This window comes from Coenobita brevimanus, chromosome 101 (assembly GCF_032717465.1).
Source record: "Coenobita brevimanus isolate Jiangsu-jjx chromosome 101, ASM3271746v2, whole genome shotgun sequence".
Taxonomy (NCBI): Eukaryota; Metazoa; Arthropoda; class Malacostraca; order Decapoda; family Coenobitidae; genus Coenobita; species Coenobita brevimanus.
Genome location: NC_137054.1, coordinates 56,735,323 through 56,757,043, shown reverse-complemented (window position 1 = coordinate 56,757,043; position 21,721 = coordinate 56,735,323). Strand labels below are relative to the sequence as shown.

Sequence of the window (21,721 nt, the reverse complement as noted above, 5' to 3'; positions counted from 1 at the left end):
TTATTTGTTTTACGGAGAGGGGCACTAACCCTCCACCAACCCACTTGTTGACACGTAGGGAGCACGTATGGTTTGGTTATATGGTTACCACCCAGCGTTGTAAATGGTTTCTGGCTTACAGGAAACCATTTGGCTTGTCACACAATGTAAAGTCACCTGTAAAGAAAAGAAAAGCAATAAGAAGTGACAGGAGAGATGGGAGAAATATGAAGAGAGAAGGGCAGGCACAGAAAAAGAATGATAAAGGCTAAGAAAGAAGTAGGCAGCACTACATCAAGTGAGTGGATGATCATTACATGAAAATATTGGTCATAACATGATGGGAACAGACATAACATAGACAGCAATAGTTATTGCGGGGTTTGCATCAGCCAATGACGTATATCTGTCACATGTCTGCGCGGGGGTGTCGTCATGGACAACTGAGCATTCCTGGGCCACTTGAGCCTACCCTCTTCCTGCGCTCTGGCTCCACACATGCTGTGGGTTATCTTTGCTCTTTTTTTTTTGGCCACCTAACCCAGCCCGACCATGCCACCGCACCGTGACCCAGTGAGGTGTCAAAAGAGTCTGACCCAGGAGCAGAAGCTTAACGTTATCAAGGAAAGGAGAGAGGAGAACGTAATTGTGCCATTGCCAAGGTTTACCAAGTCAGTGAGTCAACTGCAGTATTTGTATGATCCTGGGGAAGAAGGATGCCATTATGAAGACCGTGCTGGCTTACAAGGGATCTCCAATGGACCAGAGGATTCTTATTCTTGTGGGTTTAAGGGTCACGGCCAAAATAATGGCCCAATGCCCTTCCAATGCAAACTGCTTAGGGCCTCATGTTTGTAGCTGCCTAGATTTTCAAATAAAGTCAGACGTGCACCGCAAGACTTGTTGTCGTAACCGAGGTCCCCAGTACCTCCTCCCAGGAGGGTGTAGAGAGAAAGATTGAAAATTCCCAGAGATGCCAAACAATCCCTCAAAAGTGTGCGAAGGGAGTGGAACCTAGGGCACCATAACATGAAGTGTCCTATGGTTTCTTCAACCTGAGGACACCGTTGGCCAGGGTTGGCATGATTTAAATCAAGTGATTTAAAACAGTGATTTAAATCAGCAATTTTTGACAATTTGCTTGTCATAAATGTCATAAATGTCATAAATATAAAAAATATTACATGCATAATTTCACATAGTTTTATTTACTCATTTTCTCCCAAAATAAATGCATTGCCTAGCATATGTTTATTTCTTATTTATTAATATATTATATATTTTTTACATATTCAATAGGATTAATAGGGTGAACATGAAAAGTTATCAGTTGTATAATCCAGCTAAAAATATGTATATTTACTAAAAAACCATTCAATATACATAATACATAAACGTAACAAACCAGTTAGAGTTGATCACTGTAGTTATTAAAAGGAAAAATGTTCTTTAATAAAAATTAAGAGATATGTTACAGTACAGTACCCTAAATGTAAATGTTTATTCTTAATATTTACAATCTTCAGGAATAATAATAAAATTTTAGTTTCAGAAAGTATAGAGAATTATAAAATTTATAATTTATTAAGACAGTACAAAAAATATATAATTTTTTATCACTGTTCCATCAAATCAGAAATATTATTTAATTTTATCTTTTAAGGAGCAGCCATTATAACTTATGGATGTATGATTGTATGGTTTTGTATCATTTATGTCTCTCACAGTGTGTTGAATCTTGGCCAAGTAAAAGCACACTAAAATACCTGACATGTTACTTTATTTGTCTTTATCTGACATTTTGAATGTAGCTATGGTATTGTGGGACAGCATGAAATAGAGCTTTATATACTGGTAAATTTTCATAGTTCTTGAAATGTACACAATTTGATATATTTTTGGAAATTTGGGACCTTATATATTTATGACATTTATGACTGATTTAAATCACTGTCTTGTCATAAATCATTTATGACACGCTTTTTTCCAACCCTGCCATTGACACCAAGGGTGCTGTATCATACCCAAACGTTACAGGTGACTTGCAAGGCCTGTGTGGCCCGACCGTAGCCTAGTGATGGCCACATCAACGTCCCTACAGGGATGACGTACCAAGGATGTTCAGAGGAGTTGGAGCAAAAACGCACCATTTGGGAGGAAGGTAGGGTGGTCGAAAGGTTTGCATTCCAGTACGATATGCAGGCACTGCTTGCAAGGTTAGGGAATACGGCACTGTCTGGTGTCACTTGGACCAGTGTACTGGAGGTCAGTGCTCGCTTTGCTGCTGCGTCTGCAATTTCATTACCACAGATGCCTCCGTGTGAGGGAATCCATCGTAGGAGGAGGTGCCAGGGAGGGGTAACAAGGAGAAGGAGATGGCCCATAATAGCATGGACAATCCTGATGTGAGTCACTGGACGATCTGAATGGAGGAGGGTAAGTGAGGTTTGCAAGTTGGTGTATAAAACTGCTGGTTGAGGTTGGAGGAAAGTCAGGACAGACTCAAGGGCCTGGAGGAAAGCTATGAGTTCCACGGATAGGACATCATACTGCCCGCTGAACGACCAAGTTTGGCACATGGAGAGATCTTCAAAATAGGCGCATGAGGCAAAGGAAAATGGAAGGGAGTGAAACCCATCCGTGTAAATTCTCATGGAGTCTTTATAAACAGAGGAGTCCATGCTGTGAAAGAGCTGCCGTGCCAAGACTGCATCTTTTGACTTCAAGAATGGTACAGGGAGATAGAGGGAGACATATGGAGACAAATCCATCCAAAGGGGGACTTGGGGGAGTGCGGCCACTTGGGCAGGCCTGAGTGGATTGAGAGACAGGGTGTGGCAGGCCTGGATGATGCGGATAATGTACGGTAACCTCACTTGCGGCCAAGCTGGGGGCTGACGAAGGCCTGTGGAGAGGCTGTTGAGGGAGGAGACCGGGTGGCTGGATGGAAGGGCGCAAATGTGGTGGAGCAGCCGACAGTCCAGTTCCATGCGGTAGATAGAGAGGGACATTACCCCGAACTCCACATGAAGTGAAATAATTGGGGTGGACTTGAAGGCACCTAGGGCAATGTGAAGTGCCATTTTCTGGGCAACATCCAACTTTTTTAGGTGGTGTCTGCAGCCGATCCGTAAAGGATGGCACCATACGAGATCTTACTGCGGATGAAGGCCAGATACAGGCAGAGTAGGGTGTTTCAGTCAGCACCCCAACGAACTCCTGCAACACACATCATGATGTCCAGGCACCCAAGGCATGCTGATCGAAGATGGTCAATGTGGGGGGCCCAGGTGTGACGGGGACTATTCAGATGGAGGCCCAGAAACTTGTGCCGGGTCTGAAGGGTGAGAGGTTCTCTGGCAGGCTGAATCATTGGATGTAGGGGAGCTTCCGATGGCCAAAGCACATAAGAGCACTCTTGGGTGCATTGACTGTTAGTCCCCAGTCTGCAGCCCAGGTGGCAAAGGCGTCCACAGCCTGTTGGAGGCGATGTTGGGCCTCCCATAATGAGGCAGCAATGCAGAGGATGGAGACATCATCAGCATAGACTAAGGTGGATACTCCAGGAGGATGAGGAGGTCATACATTAGTACATTAAAAAGTAAGGGACTGAGGCATGATCCCTATGGTACTCCCTGCCTGACTGGGGTAGGGGAGCAGTACGTACCCCCTAAGAGAAACACAAAAGGATCGCTCCTCCAAAAAACTTTGTACCCAGGCCAGTGCAGAGCCTGTGACACCAAGACAACACAACTTGTACAATATTCCATCATGGGAGGCAGAATCAAAAGCCCCCTGGAGATCCATGAAGGCTGCCAGGAGTATCTGCTTGTGACAGAATGCCTGGTAGACATGATGGTCAAACTGGAGGAGGACATTAGATGTCCCCCTCCCTGGGCAGAATCCACACTGTACCTCAGACAGGCAACGGTCATGCTCCAGCCACCAGGAGAGCCGACGGCACACCATCCTCTCAAGCACCTTCCCGACATTGGATAGCAATGCTATCGGCCTGTACGAAGCCGGGGAAGAGGGGTCCCTTTCCGGCTTGGGGAAGGCAGGAGGTTTGAGGTTTTCCAGCATGATGGGAACATCCCTAACGTCCAGCTGTTGTTAAGTATGTCTAAGAGCAACATCTGATGGCAGATGGGGAGATGAATCAAAAACTCATCAGGTACTAAATCTGGGCCACATGCTTTCTTTGGTGGTAAGGTCCTCAGAGCAGAAGAGAGTTCTGCCTGGGTAAAAGGGGTGGCTAAGCCTGTTGGGGGGGAGGAGGAGATTCCTGCCTGAGTGGCCCTGATTAAGTGCTGAAGACCTGGAAGTGGAGCTGGGGAACCAAATCGAGATCCAAAGAAGGCAGCCAAGAAGGCAGCCTTGTCTTGGAAGCCTACAAGAAGGTTACCTTCCTTCACTAAAGGATACGATGGGGTGGTAGGGTGACCCTTCATTGCTTGAATGAAGGATCAGGTCTGAGAAGGTGAGCTAGAGAATGACAGGGTTAGCAGAAAGCAGACCAGGCAGCACAGCGAGCTCGGTTAAGACTCCGCTTGCATTCAGCATCCTTACCTCGGTGAATGTCTCAGTGACTAGGGCAGGGACACCTCCACCAGGATTCCAAGAAGACCTCCTAGCCCGAAAAACCCTGGTGCAGTCCTATCTCCACCAAGGATCAGTGACAGTGCCCTGGGGATGTGTTGAGGACCTGCGGAAGGCCGCCTCACCTGCCGCTATCACAGAGGATGTAAAGCCCATCACACAGTCGTTTAAGGGCCCTCCAGGCAGAGCCCCAGTGTTATCAAGAGCTGCCATAAAGGAGGAACAGGACCCTCATGTGAGGATCCAACATGGACGAGGTGGGGCAGAGCAGGGTGGGGAAAGGTCGGGGACATCCAAGATAACTGGAAGGTGGTTGGATCCCAAATATGGGGCAGTCCAGATGGCTGAGCCACCAAAAACAGGATCCCCCACACATAGATCAAGTGTGGAAGGCAGGCATTAGTGTGGGTTGAAACGGGTCTGTAACCCCAACAGGGTGAGGAGGGTGAAGCGATCACTCTCTAATAGAAACTGGAAAGGGTTCCTGACCTATTGCCAGATCCCCAGGCCAGGAAAGAATCCCAGTGGGAGTGTCTGGTGTTAAAATCATCCAGGAGGCGGCAAGGTGAAGGGAGCTGGTCTTGATAGGCCCAGAGTTCTTCCAGGCCTATTATGTCCTTGCACAGGTTGTAGCAAACCGCCACAGTGAGTCATCCCTTCACGAGGGATAGATGGACCTCAAGAACATCCAACACCCCTCGGGGGGGCCGTGTCAGCGGCAGAATCGAGCTAGGCACGTCCTCCCTGACTGCGACAGCTAGACCACCTCTGACACTCTGACGATCAGCCCGATATACAGTAAAACCCCAGAGTGACAGATGGAGACATAGTCAACCAGGTTTCACATAGACCAACAACGTCTGGAATGAGATCCGCCATTGTCTGCTTGAAATCGGAAGTTTTCTGAAGAAGGGATCAGGCATTCCAGAGGAGGAATCTGCGTAGAGGTGGGTGAGCCATCACTGGGGCAAAAGTAGAGCGAGAAGCCAGGGCAGGAGGCTCACACATATGTCTATAAAGGACTGTCCGTTTTTGTACATGGACAGGGCTGTTAACAGAAGGTCCACAAAGGGTCCTGAAGAATGGACACCTGTGGGGTTGGCATGTGGGGAAGTGTGGGAGGTTGTCCTTGGTATGGGCTGGCGTGGAGGAGCAGGAGATTCACCAGGTTTGGAGTCCATCTCAGGAGAACTGGGGGAGGCAGCGTGGGATGTATTTGGAGCTGAGGTAGGAGTTGTGACCAGTGATGACGTGGAACTGGCTGACTTTATACCAGGTTGGATGGAAGGAGCTGTGGGGTCTTGTGCAGCATTTGGGAATGAGGTCCGTGCTGGGTGGGAATGCTGTCGATGGAACTTGGGTGAAGGGGCAGGGTGGAGCAGCACTGCAGATTGGGAGGTTGGGTGGGAGTACACAGCAACCATTCACACCATTTCACTTGGTTCAGTTGCAGACTCGCCACCAAATGTTCCAGTAAGATCTCCCATTGCTGAAAACCAGTTGCTAACTACCATTGCACATGTTAGACCCTCCTGAATGGGCCGGGAAGTCCGACTGGGAGCAATATGTGTTGTCGAGGGGTTAGAGGCGGGAGGAGTGCGTCCAGATGGATTGAGGGCATGCAAATGGGTGTTGGCATCAGACAGGGTCGACGGGTCAGTTGAGACAGCATCATGGATAGCAAGAGCCTGCTGGTAGACTGGGCGTGTGCAGGAGACAACTTTGTGTGCGCCACTGCAGAAGAAACAGTAGGGGTCATTGGTGTATTGACCACCTGATGGGGATTTGCATGGGTGGAACCTGCTGCAATGAGAGCATCTAACTTTATTTTTACATGATATTATGCCATGCTCATATCGATGGTATGTGTAGCACCTCAGGGTGGGGAAAAATGTAAGTCCCTACAGAGTACCACAAGTGGCCAAATATGACCTGCTCCGGCAGGGGGCCACTGAATTTGAGCCATACCACCCTGGCTGCCACTGCGGCCTCACCACCAGTAGGGCGGACCATGAGGCGAGTGACTTTCACTAGCTGGGAGGAACAGTTGCCAAAGCAATGAAGATGACATAAAACTTCCTCCTCTGTTACATCAGGAACAGTAGGCTTAATTTTCCCATATGAGAACTCGTCACTGGAAGGTGAGCAAGCCAACCAACACCTTACTGGCCAGTCCCCTAGCTGGGTGAGGGACTCAGGTGGTACAGTCATTTTGGCCACATCATCTGTAAAAACACAGAACCTAGTAGCTGACCCTTTACCTAAAACCCTGAGTGACCCCTCTATACAATACTTACCCCATGAAGACTTGTTGATGGCGTCCGACAGCGTGCGAGGATTTAAAATAACAGGGATATTGTCAGCCGACCTTGCAATGTAGATGAGGCTCCTTGGTTCGCTGGTGACATCGCTGTCTGGGGAGGAAGGCCGTATCCACTTTTCCGGGCACCACCCTCATCACAAGCGGCGGTGGCCATCCTCACCCTCATACCAGGGCAGCGACTTCCCTGGCGGCAGGGACGAGGTCCATGTTGATGTCCTGAGTGGCAAGGTTGATCATGGAAGATTCCATGCCAGGCCAAACACGTGGCCAGTACACTTACTTTGTTATTACACTGGGACACTGTAGTTTTACTGCAATATGCCCGAATCAAGCTTGTGGCGATGGTGTGGCTGAGATGGGTTGAACATCGGAGAATAAGACAGTTGACAACACGGCTGGGAGGAGCATGTCCGACGATGACGGGTCTAGGCAATGTCTTCTGCACAATTAAGTCTTGTTAACACCAGTCCTCAATGTACGGAAGTGGCAAGCACCGACTATAAACAAACGACGAGAGGATTCGGGTGTCTTTCCCATTGCTTGTTATGATGGAGAGGTTCCTGGCCATGTAGTTGAACTGAAAGGAGAGGGAAGGAGTTCCAGTCGGCTTCATCAACATAAGGAGGACGGCCTGCCACCTGTATACTGTAGCTTGCCGTAAGCTGTTCCAACCCCCAGGCAGATTTAAGGCACTGAGTGGTTGGTTTGCCAAGTTTTGGAAAGGGAAGGATTTGAAAAGAGTACAGGTGACAGGAGAACGAGCGTCAGGAGATGCCGGTGCAGCAGCAGCATTAGTGGATGTCCTAAACAGAAAAATCAGTGATGGGGATTACACTGCTGAGCAAATTTACAACATGGATGAGACAGGTCTCCGATAAAAGGATGCCAAGGACTATGTAGATCTCGAAAGAACACAGGCAAGGCAGGGGTAGGAAAGTTGATAAGGTAAGCATCGTTTTACTGTTGTCTTGCAATGTTGCAGATTATAAGATGAGGCCATTAATTGTAAGTAAAAAACCCAGGTGCTTTAAGCAGTTAAAACACATGAATGAGACTGGGGTTTATTGGGAGAAATCAAAGACAGGGTTGATGACTAGGGATATATTGAAAAGGTGGTACAAGAAATATTTTATTCCTGATGCAAGGAGGGGGTGTGAGGAGTTGGGCATACCATTTAAAATCCTGCTGGTGCTTGACAACACTCCAGGGCACCCAGCCTACTTGGAGGGTTTGCGTGAAAGTGTTAACCCCTTCACACCCATGCTGCAGGGCGTCACATAGCCTGCCCATCTCAACTCCCCCCGACCATTAATGTGCATAAAGAATACAAAACAGAAAATACTTATTTTGTCTTCAGTGTCATATGTTCCCTTTCTTTATAAATGCAATATTTATAACATATACATTCATTACACACACACATCTTACTTATTGTACACATACATTTCATCAGTTGTAACTGGTCCCCATTTTAGGCCATGTACTTTACTAGGATTCACAGCCTAGTACACATCAGCCCTCTCATTCACCCATGATCACAATTTTGACATCACTTTGTCATCAAGAAAATGACTAAAAGCAGCCCCAGGGGAAGCAAAACTAGGGGGCATCATATCCTGGGCAGCACCGTCACTGAAGGCAGGAATGGTGTCTGGGCGTTGGTCTGCAAAAATGTTCACCAGAAACCTCCACGCACTCTCCTCAATCGGGTCATTATCACTTAGTGATGACTAACTGCCAGTACTATCATCCTCACTGGACTCCCCTGGCACATACAATGCATCAGAATATTCATCACTACTGTCACAGAAAAAACTCACTAAATTCCCAATTTGGCAATGCACAGATACGACTATCAACGTAATCCTACCCCCTTGAGTGCCAAACACAAACTGAGAGCCAAGTACAAAGTAGGAGCCAATAAAACTCTGTGGTGAGCAGTGACATCTCAGATGACATCATTTGTCTCAGCTGTCATTGGTTTGTGTGTGGAGCTTATTTTTCTTTCCCAGTGAGGTATACCAGGCCCTGAGAATGCATATAGGTCAATAAACCACGTCCCAATACGTACAGATGTTATGGAACGTAAATGGCTACGTGATGGGCGGCATTACTCAGCACTTTGTGAACGTAAACACATATGTCACGGGTGCGAAGGGATTAAGGTATTATTTTTGCCAGCCAACACGACTTCCCTCCTGCAACCCCAAGACCAGGAAGTGATAGCTTCTTTGAAGTCCCATGAAGAGATTATCATGTTTGAATATCTGAAAGAGGCCACAAGCAATTGTGAGGAAGAACGTCTCCCCCAGGAGGAAGTGGTTGATGGTGATGAGGATTTGGAGGCGTCTGATAAGGAGGTTTTGGATGACCCAGCAGATTCCCGGCCGGCTCCCTCCCATTTGCCTCAGCCTGACCCAGCTGGACCATTGCCCTGTTCTTCTTTTGTGCCTCAGTCTGACCCTTCACAGCATTGCCTTGTAACTGTGGCTGAATTTTGGAAAAAGTACAGTACAAGGAATGTCGTCATGAATATTCCAAAGGCGTGGGATTGGGTGTCCATGGCAGCGATAAATCACGCCTGGCGCAAGCTGGCACCTGAGTTATGTGCCGCTAGAGATGGTGAGGTGCAGTCACTACAGGCTGTGAGGCAGGAAGCAATATGAGTGTGCAGAGCCGTGCCATGGTGGGGCAAGAGGAGGATTTGGTCGAGGTTGTGGAGGACAGCATGACGCCAGAGGATGCCATGCAATGCATTGAAGAGCTCGACAGGGAATACTAGGAGGCAGAGGAGCAGGGGGATCAGGCTGAGGCACGAACCATGGTACCAGTTATGACCATGGGTTGCATAAATAACATCTTGGCTGGTGCAGAGGCAATCAAGGAGGCCATCGTGGTTTATGAAGAGGATGAGGTTCGGAAGGCTGATATGCTGGACACTGCTGTATGTAATGCGACCCTATGAAGACCTAAGGCAAAAGAAAATACGACGTCACCAGACTCTTCTCACCCAATACTTTCGTCCTCAACAGATGCCAGAGAAGGAAGAACCAGAGGAAGATGTTATGTCTGTGGGTTCCCTTGACTTTGAGGGGTTTGTGCAGGAGGCAGAAGAGTTGCAGCAGAGGACTGTGGATGTATAGGATTTATCAGCATCCTCAGATGAGGACTCCATGGAGCTGACGTGGCAAGAGGACCATGCTGGGGACCAGTAGGAGTCCTGCCCTGCCTCGGAACCCCACTCCCCCTCCCCCCAGGAAGCCCACAACCTCTTCAGTTCAAGATGAGGAATCCTCCAGTGTTTGCACGTAATGAAGTCATTATTAAGTAGGTAAATGTCATGGAAGAAATCTTGGAAAATTGCCCCAAAAGGTGTATTAGGTCTGGCTTGGGTACCATGAAACCCTTTAACATGTAACCAAATGGCCCTATAACGCAAAAATCTCATAAAGTGGGATCTTCCAGGGACAATATTCGCGCGTCATGTAAGAGCTTGTGATGTATATATATATATATATATATATATATATATATATCTATATCTATCTATGTATCTGTCTATTTATATATATATATATATATATATGTATATATACCGTATATATATATATACAGTGGGCTCGCCTATTGCGCGAGCTCAGAGTGCTCGAATCGCATTGTGCGCGAGTGACCAAAAATCATAACCAAAAACCTTGAATGCACGAGTTGCCTCACAGAACGCGAGGTAGAGGCAAGGAGTGGGTCAAAAACGCCATTTTCCATTAGTACGCAACCCCCACCCCCAAACAAACGTGCCAGTAGTGACCTAGAGGCTGGTGGGGAAGGTGCTCAAAAGGAGTCTACAGTAAGATCATGCCAATAACAACTTCGACAATAACGTTTTCGGCAATAACAGTAAGTTAGAATAGATACCCAGTTTCTATAATAATGACGGTTATTTCGTGAATGCCAAGTTGTTATACTGCCAATACATCCATAACAAGGTGAGGAATGAAACAAACAAGTGAAAAGAGATGAAGGAAATTGCCAAAGATGTGAGCAGTAACGAGGAGAGGAAGGATCCTCCCCTTACCTCCATCCCTGACTCGCCTGCCGCTGTCCCCTCCTTCTCCACTGCCCCACCTGACTCACCAGCTGCCTTTCCCTCCACCTTCACAGCCCCACCTGACTCACCTGCTTCACCTGGCATACCTGCAACTCCCACCATAATGACTGTTGCTGCATTCTGGAAGAAATGTAACATTTGGCAGGCTGTAAATTTCTTTGTCAAAGCCTGGAATAATACAACATTGGCAACCGATAAACAAGCGTGGTGCGGCCAGGGTGGCGGCGGGGGCACTTTAAGTGTGTTGCCATGCCTCAGAACCCCTGTTATTTAAATCCAACAGGCCTATTGTCTAATGTTGTTAAGGTGACTACCCGTAGTTTAGTTATTGTAGCTGTATCTGTAGTACAATGTCTGAAAAATTTGACCTTTATTATGTCTCTAAAGGCCAAAGGTCTAGGTATGAGGGCATACCGCCCATATGTAATTTTTCCCATAAGATTATGTATTCTCAGTGTGTGAATTCACACTGCGCGAGCTCGTGGACTGCCCAACCTCTCGTGCACTGTGCAAGCCCACTGTATATATATATATATATATATATATATATATATATATATGTATTTATATACACACACACACACACACAACAATTACAGAGTAGTTGTGTGGCCATTATTCCACTTTTCTAGGCAAAAAAAAGTAATTACTATTTAATTTCCTAGACCTACTGGTGTATCTGCAGTTGAAGTCCTAGGGAGAGAAATTAAGGTTAAGATATGAGAAACACCAGTATTACTGCATTTCAGTGTCAGGCCAAAATATAGAGAGAGAGAGAGAGAGAGAGAGCGAGCTTATAGGCCCAGCTACAACAGCAGATCTGTCTCAACACATGCACATATCTTTTCTTTTGTAAGTGATTTAGAATAATTAGGCTAAGTTAATTTAGGTTGGGTTCGTTTGATATAACCTAGAAGGAAATTTTGGGGGATAAATTTTTAGTTTTGTACAACTCACCCTAACTTAACCTACTAGTATCCTAAACTGACCTCACGTATCATTACCTTGGCTATCCAAGCTGTATTCATAGCATAATTGTGAAAAAACCTGTCATGGATGGATTTTCCGCTGCTGCATGTTAGTGCCGATGGCCATTTCACCTGCTGGTTAGGTGCCATGTCCATAACACAATGAGGATTTGGCATAAGACTCAAGGGATATTAAGGGGGAAAAGTGATTGATCTAATAAAGAATCATCTCTGCTAACCAAACCAAAGTTAGACTGCCATAATCTTCATTCCCAACCATATACTTTACAATACTCACTTAGCAACCATGGCAACAAGAAACAGTAGGCTATAGCCTGTAATGTTACAGGAAATCTGAGAAAAGTCATTTTGTGACTTCCTTACTCCTTCTGTGAAATGGATTTTTAGATCAGGATGATTTTGGTTAGAGTTTGGTTAAACTCAGGTTAGGTTTGGTTCATTATGGCTAGGTGTGATTAAATCAGATTAATTTAGATTATACTTTGTTTAAGTTATCATAACCTAGTCACAACTGTTATTAAAAAAACCTGTACTAGCTAGACCTAACCTAACCTAACCCTACTTAAGTAAATAATATTGTGTATGAACCTCATCTAAGTGCAACCTTCATTTATAATACTGTAACTGTGATCAACCCAACGGAAGTTAAATAAAATCCATATCACAAATTGACTAGGGTTTTCATAAAATGAAATTTTTCACACATTCCGTGTATTAGAAAATTATTCCTGTGAATGGGCAACTTAAGTTGCTTCCAGAGATCAGTAATAAAAGGGTTAAACTGAATATATCTATTTACTGGTAAATGAAGTACTGTACAATACTGTACCTCTAGCTGAAGCTGGTGGGTTAGGGTTACACTATGAGTGGCTGATCTGATGGATATCACACTGATTTGTTCATATATCACTGAATATAATATCTGTATGTATTGAACAAACAACTGTAACATTAGACAGACACTGGTGGTGTATCATGAATTACCATATTATGGCTTCATGTATTCATGAAGCAGCATTCATCAGCGAGTGCCTTTACCACTGAGTTGACTATCTCCAGATACCACACACATTTCCCCATTTACTTCATAATAATTAATATATGTTATCCTGCTACGCAGTAACTACTTTTGATGCAAACCATTCCACGCCAAACAAATTAATGAGGCAGTAATTCATGTAACTAGGAACGAGAAGCACCACACATACCATCCATGAGTTGTTATTGTTGTTCATCACAGATGCCTTTGCACCGCTAGGGCAGCTCCAACCCACCTTTCGTCAAAGGCGTTAACAGGGACTATCTACAAAGATAGCTGTGCCCAGTGGGGCTTTTGATTATGGGCCTTTCAGGAAAAGGTGACATGCAAAGGTGCCTTTGCCACAAAAGGCGCCTTCAAATGTTTTGAGTATCTAACCCCTGGACACCACCCAACCCTCATTATCTACCAGCATAAATTTGGGCTGGGTAAACTAGGCCAACACAATATAACACACGTAATGGAGCACTGCACAGCATATGCCACACCATGAGACAGACACAGCTCAACAGCATAGGGAACCTATGGGACAACCCCATAGGGGCAGTTGGTTACCAGTGTCTGATGGATCTGCTCAGTCAGACAAACTGGGGTTGTGCAACAACAGCATTAGGATGGGAAAAAAATATCCCAAATAATTCTTTAAAGATTAGTAAAATATTGTTAGAATATGAACAGTGACTTTGTGTATCTGTGCTAATGAATGGTGTATTGATAATTACAGTATAGTGGGTAGGTTATGTTTGTCATGTATATTACACTGATACTGGGAGGGCAACACACAGATGGGTATCGGTTCTTCTCTATGATGGTTGCTCAGCGCTACATTGCGCCTGATGGGTCCAGTCAGCAAGAAAACGAGTTCCTGAGCCAACGAGGTCCGAAAAGGTTCACACGCACTGACTGGAAGAAACTTTCAAAGGAGGACCGCCAGAAGATGGAAAAACGGATGAATGAAGCAAGGGAGAAGCTGAGTAGTGCATTTGAGAATCTCCCAAGTGAATTATTTTTGGTACTAAGGTGAAGTTTGTGTGTCAGAGAACTGAATGTTTGGTTTGAAGGCTATTTGTAAGTGGAAGACTAGACACTGTACATTGAATTTCGTGTTGGTGCAACTCCCTGTATATTTTCTTTTTCACCCTAACTGCAATCAACATTTTTTTTTTTTTTTTTTTTTTTTTTTTTTTTTTTCATAATGGATGATTTGGAGCTTTGCATATCTCTTCCCTGCTGTAGCTGTGTACTATGAGATCCTCATCTTTATTTCAGCTTTCTTCCTGGTTTCCTCATATTGTACATGTATTTTCATGCCTGTTGTGTCTGAAAGTAATTTTACGGACTCCTGATATAGATGCTGTTGAGCATTATCGCCATTGTGGTTTAGTATCAGTAACTCAGCTTACCTATTGCCATGAACTTTATTACAACAGTTTTTCCTAAAAAAAATGCTACATAATTTTTAATCTTAATATTGAGGGAATTGATAATATGGAGTTGGTGTATATATTGTTGCTTTTTTAAAAATCCATGTATATATATTCAGAGTGAAAATTGAAGTTTTTATTTGAAATGGAGTGAAAATGCCTTGCAAGGATGGTTACTGAGGGGGAGCATTAAATTCCAGTTGATTTGAAAGCTGTGCCCTGACTTGTCTTAAAAATTCTTGACATCTATTTGCCAGTTAAAAATTTTGATCTGTGCACTGTAGTCATAGGCCCATATGTCCCAGAGGGGGTAAAGGAATGACATAATTTTTCAGCAGTATACAAGTTAGTTTACAATAAAGTGGACAGTAGTGCTACTTTCTTCGCATGCAGTGTACTGTACAGTGAACAACAACATATTCTAAACGTATCATTATGGCTGTAGAGATAAGCACTGGAAGTGCACACTCCTGGCATACTTGTCTTGTTTCAGCTTTCAACTACCGGTTGTTTTGCATTTCCTTGGCCCAGCGGTACATCCCCCCAGACCAGGGCATAATCTACGATGTGTTCGACCTTTTCTTTGATGAAAAAGGACCCAGGTTCATGACCCGGGCAGACTTCAACAAACTGCCAGAAGAAGAGAAGAAAGAGTTGAGAAAAGAGATCATGGATGTTCATGACCGTGTACTTGATGTCTTCAAGGGTATTCCAAGCAATCTCATCCTTATATTTAGGTATTGGGTACACTTATTTTTCACATCTCCCATGGGAGTATCATCAGATTATTGTAAGTATTTCTCTGTATTTACACACATGACCTTGACTCATTCTGTTACCTTGCTGGCCAGACTCTTTTGAGAATAGTAAAGCTTTTGGAGTAGGAAGGAAGTTAATAGGACAATTTAAACTCTGTTTTATAGTTAGATCTCTGCTTGCCTTATAAGAACCTGGAAAACTCAGTCAAACCAAGCATTATAACTTCAGAAAAATTAATTTGGGACCAGACCTCACAAACATACTTGTATATTAATTTTCACCTCCCACATACTGTACACTAAAATATTGCAACCCACAAACATTTGCTTACATACAGTATAAAACATGGAGTAGAACATATTTTGTGCATTTTACAAAACTTAGCACATACACAGAATGTTAAAGTAAGGGAAAAATAGTCATATCATCATTCATTGCCAGATGCCATGTATCCCAGACGGGGTGACCAAGGGCTTAGAGTTAATTGTTTTGCGGGGAGGGACACTAATCCTCCACCAACCCCACTTGACACGTAGGGATGCCAACAGCATCCCTACGTGTCAAGTGGGGTTGGTGACACGTAGGGATGATGTTGGCATCCCTACGTGTCAAGTGGTACAGCATAAAAAAAAAAAAATCTTTGCATAGCTAAAAATATAAGCTTTCACCTGTATTGAAGGTGGTAAAGGCATCCAGAGGAATAGGGCTCAAACCAGTCTGCAGCTATCACCAAACTCTGTGAGGTGGGAGGAAACATCTTAAAGTGACTGAGGCACCACATGGTCAAGAACTTCACTGTGTAATAGCAGATGCTGAACCTCTTTCAGTATTTGCTAAAATAAATAGCTGCTTTTACATAAAAGCAACTATTTGCTGGCTTGAAGTTCAGGACAGCATGCATATTGACCTGCATATTAATTCTTTTATGCTGTCTATTATGAATAGGCAGACTAAGAATAGATATGGAAAAGTAAAGCATTTGCTCAACAGAGTTACCTTCATTGAGAGAAACCACTACATTAGTTAGTGATTGGCACAGGGATCTTTTATCCAATGTGCCAAGCTATGCATCCTCAGGGACCCACATACAGTACCTTCAAGCCTTTGCAGGATATGTCCATTGCAGTCTTCAGATATAGGCCACTGATCTTAATAAACCTCATTGACGTGAAAGAGGGAGGGAGGAAAGAAAGCAGCCAACCTGATGTCACAGGGGCTGTTCATAATAGTGGACTTCCTTGACTCAAACAGATTATTTAAGTTTGTAAGAGCTGTCCATTTAGTGGCCATTTGGGTGCTTACTAGTGACATGGATAGCTCTACAAGTTTGGAGGTTGTTATGTTACCACCTCCCTATAAAACAGTTCCTCTTAGCCTCGTCTTTACCACGCTGTCATCTGAGTGTTAACAAGCCAATTACCTGTCGTGCCAGCTCAGTACTGCTTTTTGTGTTCATGTAAAATCACCTCTATACCAATGCTTTTCACATGTGTTTAATTTTTTTATGTGTGCTGTCACATACACCACGTAAAAGAAAAGTCCTGACAAGTCTGTCCACTTCATTGAACCTCAGAACTTCCAGTCATAACACTTATTTTCAGGGTCATAAGTTTTATTTCCTGTATTATTATTATTTTCCAAAGAGACCATATTCATCACTAGAAGTGTTTATATCATTATTTGTATGAAGAAGAGGCTCTACATGACTTACTGATGGGTAATTTTATGTCAGTATGAGAGAATACAGTCAGTCTTCAAGTAACACAGATGATATGGGCTGGACAAGGACCGTGGTATTGAAACCTGCGTCACTCAGACAATATGTTTGCATGTATAATGGTACATTGTCATCTGGCCACTTTCCAAAACTCTCACTTTTACCCATTCCTACCACCCTGCCCCACATAAACTGCCCACTGCTTATACCTAAGTAAGATTTTGAAAGAGATATACAGTAATTGTAATTATGAAGATGAATAGTATTAAAATAGCATTAACAAAAAACAAAAGGGTAAATACAAACAACAATGGTGCAGTGATTCAAGCTGTTTTCTTGTAGACCTGCACTGTCAGTGAAAATAATTGTAGTGTAGCAAACTCTCAGTTATTTGTCATCGCAGTATCCAGCCTGATGCAATATCCAGCACTGTTGGCTCAGCTCTATTAAAGCAATATCTGGCAAAATTATACAACTTCCAGCGCCGAAACGGGAAGTAACCGGTGGTTCTGTGCAACATCAAGATGCGATGCACATCAACTGCTCGTACATCATAGCTAACTGGTGCCCCCCCCAAAACCTGCAATGCTCCAGCCATTGAGAATGCCTGCAACACGCCAGCCAATCAGAAATCATTGCTGGGGTAGCTGCTGGTGCACCGAGCCTGCTCTCTGTCTCTCATGGACCTCGTTCAATAAATACGCATCTATGCACTCTGCTCTTGTGAACATGTAGTGGCAAAACCCTGTGCCTTGCTTGTCGTTGCAAAGTTTGTGATCTGTCAGTGCTTCGTGTCCTAGTTCTATATTGTGATTCTGAAATTACTGTACACATACTAATTTCCACTAGACCACAAGGTATTAAGTGTACTGAACTGGACTGCATAGTGCGCAATACCCTCCATTGATGCCAACAGTAGGTGAGTATGGATTACACTATGTGTTGTATTACTCTACTGTATTGGTACTGTATTGCAGTTTGTTTAATTTCCATCCTTTACTCATGGGAAAGTTTTTAGGATAGAGTGACGAGAAAAGCAAGGTGATTAAATCCATTGAAAAAAGACATGTTCTTTATTGGTGAAAAGTGTGTGGTAGCCGTATAGTTTTCTACCTAACAAACCAACTCTAACTACCAATGAGCATGTAATATCTTACAGTATATTGGCAAGTCTATTCTGTTAAATGTTACTCATAAAAACATGAAAAAATATAGTAAAGAAGTAAATCTTGAGCATTTATTGGTGAACTGATGATTAGGAAACAAGTGTTGTACAGTAGAATTTTCACAACTCCCTTGCTCACAGTTAAGTCCAGGGCCACGGCCCACAAATTTATACCTTGCCTGACTGCCGTACTCCACCCCTCACTTGCCACTCAGCTGGTTTGCAGGTAATACAGTAAATATGTACAAGCTGCAAGTGCATTAATTTTATCTAACAAAGCAAACCTTCATTTCTATCAGCTAGATTTTATCTTGTCTGTCAGTGCAGATGCATTCTAAGATGATGTATAAATTCATCTTTGAACACATTTGAGGAATAAATTGGTGGACTGTTGCCATATACAACTGAGGAAGGGAGTGGTGATAATTCTACTGTACATCACTTCTTTCCTAATAATCAGTTCATCAGTAAATGCTCAAGATTTATTTTTTTAGTTTATTTTTCCATGTTTTATGAACAGAATAACAATATTTAACAAAATAAACTTAATGTGTGCATTGTGCACTACTGTAAGACACTGCAATCTTGTGTGTTATGTCTGTGGAGTGTGTTAAGAGGAGGTTATGTTTCAAATGAAATTGTTTGTGTGGCCGTGGATACAAATGGTATTGTATATACTACAATGATGTAGCCTGTTACGTGTAAGAGTTCATATCAGATGTCTGGGAAAAATAAGGACAGTAACTGGGAAGGTAAATTTCCCAAGCTTCCCAGTAAACTGGGATTGTACTGTTCAGTAGTACAGTACAGAGCTGCATCAGTTACAGTATGTACTGTATTGTAGTTTATGCATAGCTTTCACCTTTTACTCATGGGAAAGTTTTTAGGATAGATGGTTGAGATGGATACTGGTAGTAACACAGTATCCTGCACAATGCCTAATGTTGAGTCATTGGGGGGAGGGGAGTACTATGCAATATTTGATGTTTTGCTTTAATTGGCGTAGGGCTTGGCTGAATTACAACGGATAATTGAGAGTTTACTGTATTAGATATATCTCAGGTGATTACCATTTGATTTTGATAAAAAAATATTGGAGAACAAATGAAATATGCCTACTTAGCAGTATTACAGAAAGCCACCTGACTTCCCCCTGTTGCATGGTTATTTGCCAATCGCACCAACTGGACATAATTTCAGCATACTGAACAAACTCAGATATATACAAAACAAAAGCATAAACAGCAGTTGAAGCCTAACTGCAGTCATTTGAAAGCTAACTGGGGGGGGTTTGCTTCTCTGACCCCCTAGTGATTATAACCTGCCTCACAGCACACAAACTAAAATGTCTATCTATCTATTGTTTACTATCAGATCCACATCCACACCATAACGCTGCTTCACTTCCTCATTTGGTAGCCTGTCTCTCCATGTGACTCCACATGTCCTCTCAAATAACTCATTTCCACTGCTCTCACTGCAGATTTCTGTCCCTCCAACAAGGTCCAAACTTCACTTCCATACATTAGAGCTGGTATCGCAATACTGTCATTTAGTAACTTTTTCACTTTCATGCTCACTTCCCTGTTTCTTATCACTGTTTTCAAAGAACCAGCAACCTTTCTTATTTGTTGTACCCCCTTTCAAGTACTTCACCCTCTAAACTTCCATCCTTACTCATCACACTACCGTAATTCTTAATTGCATTCATATTTCCATTTCCTCCTCGTCCAGCCTCACCGTACATTCAGTGACATCATTTCTCTCGAAGACCATAACTTTATTATTCCCTACATTCACCTTTAGATTCCTTTTCTTACATACTCTCCCAGACTCATTCACCAAGCCTTGCAGCTCTCCTTCATCTTCACTTAATAACAGTACAGGGAGTTTCCACACACTGCCCTCTCTTATTAGGACCACTCCAGCATCCACTGCCCTACCTTTTATCTCTTTTATAACCCTATCCATATACAGATTGAACAACCATGGAGACATGACACATTCCTGTTTCAAGCCGACCTTCAAATGAATTCACTCAGTTCACTGTCCACACGCATTGCAACCTTAGCATCCTCATACATAGTCTTCACAGCATTCAACAACTTCCCATTCACTCCAAATATTCTTAACCCTTTCGTGCATGATAAGTTTCGGTAAGTTTTCTGGCGCACAATTTTATTCCACTCACCTCTCCGCCAGCCCCCCCACATGCTTATGAAAACATGTATTCTTGCTTTATTTTCACCACCCAAACATATATATATTGCCATAAAAACTACATCATCTCATATGCCGATGTTTGTTCTAGCCAATAAGCATAAAAATGAAAAAATACAAATAGAAGTACAGTAACCTCTCAACTAACACGGGTTTTAAAAGTGCGTTTTCGTTTTAACATGAGCAAATATTTATGGGGATATGTTTAACTAACAAGGGTTTCTCGATTTAACACGACTTTACATGTACGTGATGGTTTCAAATTAGCCGCGTGTGCCATGGACAGTTCCGAGGTGATACACCGTGTGTGGCAGTTTATGCATAAATACAATTTTTTATTTGCCAGTTGCTTAAACTGGTTTTATTTGAACTATAATATTCGGAAATAAAGTTTGGCCCCATTCTGAGCAATTTGGCTCATTTTCAGACAAAATTTGGCCAGGAAACTGATGGCAGATCTAAATTGTTACACCTCGATGCTGTAGACCTGAAAGAAGAAAACCACTCAGGCCAAGATAGAGCAGTTCTTTATGAAGAAAACAGAAAACTTAAGGGAGTTATCTTCAACACCAGTAGCACGGGAGTCAGAGGAAGAGGAAGAGGAAGAGGAAGGACAGCAGAGCGAGGAGGGACAACAAATTTAGGGTGGGGAGCGGTGGGAGGTCGGGGAGCGGGGGGAGGAGGGACAGCAGCAGACGATGAGTGATGCATAGATGAAGTGAGTCTGTGTGTTTTTATTGTTTGTGACCTACTTACTGTAATGAAAATGTTGCTTTTACTGTAATGTTTTTATGACCTACTAATGCATTAATAATGTTGGGGAACTTTCACAATGCCGTGATGAAGCAGAGTTGAAAGAAAATTCACGTATAAAATGAGAACAGTATGTATTTGGGGAGAAGTAAACAACACTTTGGCCCAACTACGGCTCAGATGTTGTTTATTTCTCCCCAAATATACTGTTTTTGTTTTTTATGTGGATTTTCTTTCAAATTAATATTGTTGCTTTAAAGTTAGAGTAGCATAACTCCCCTAATGGGTAGACTTTCCCAGAGTCCAGGAACATAACCCCCAATTTAACCATTGTTTCTCATGGGAAAACTATGTTTAAATAACGCGTTTTTAACTAACTCGACCTCTCCTGGAACCTAACCCTCGCGTTATTTGAGAGGTTACTGTACATTAGACTGGTGTGAATTAACATTTCGGAGCATCATTCCCACTTCCCAGCACCATAGTTTGAATGTTTGCTATCATATGAAATATTATTATTAGATGTTTAGAAAGAGAATTTCATCAGCTTTGTAATAAAGTTTGTGGATTTTTGATACACTTTTTAGTTTCTGAGAAATAGCTAGAAACTAAGTCATTTCCTACAGGTAACTGATTTTTTGTTCAGGGT

The 21,721-nt window shown here is 43.3% G+C and overlaps 1 protein-coding gene across 1 annotated transcript in view; it reads left to right on the top strand.

Moving 5' to 3' along the window:
• LOC145415103 (putative aarF domain-containing protein kinase 5) overlaps positions 1-21,721 on the top strand; it is a 443,740-nt gene that overhangs the window by 264,714 nt on the left and 157,305 nt on the right. Inside the window, exon 9 of the mRNA XM_080284522.1 lies at positions 14,952-15,195. Coding sequence (XP_080140648.1) covers positions 14,952-15,195 — 244 coding nt within the window. The remainder of the gene's footprint in view (positions 1-14,951; positions 15,196-21,721) is intronic.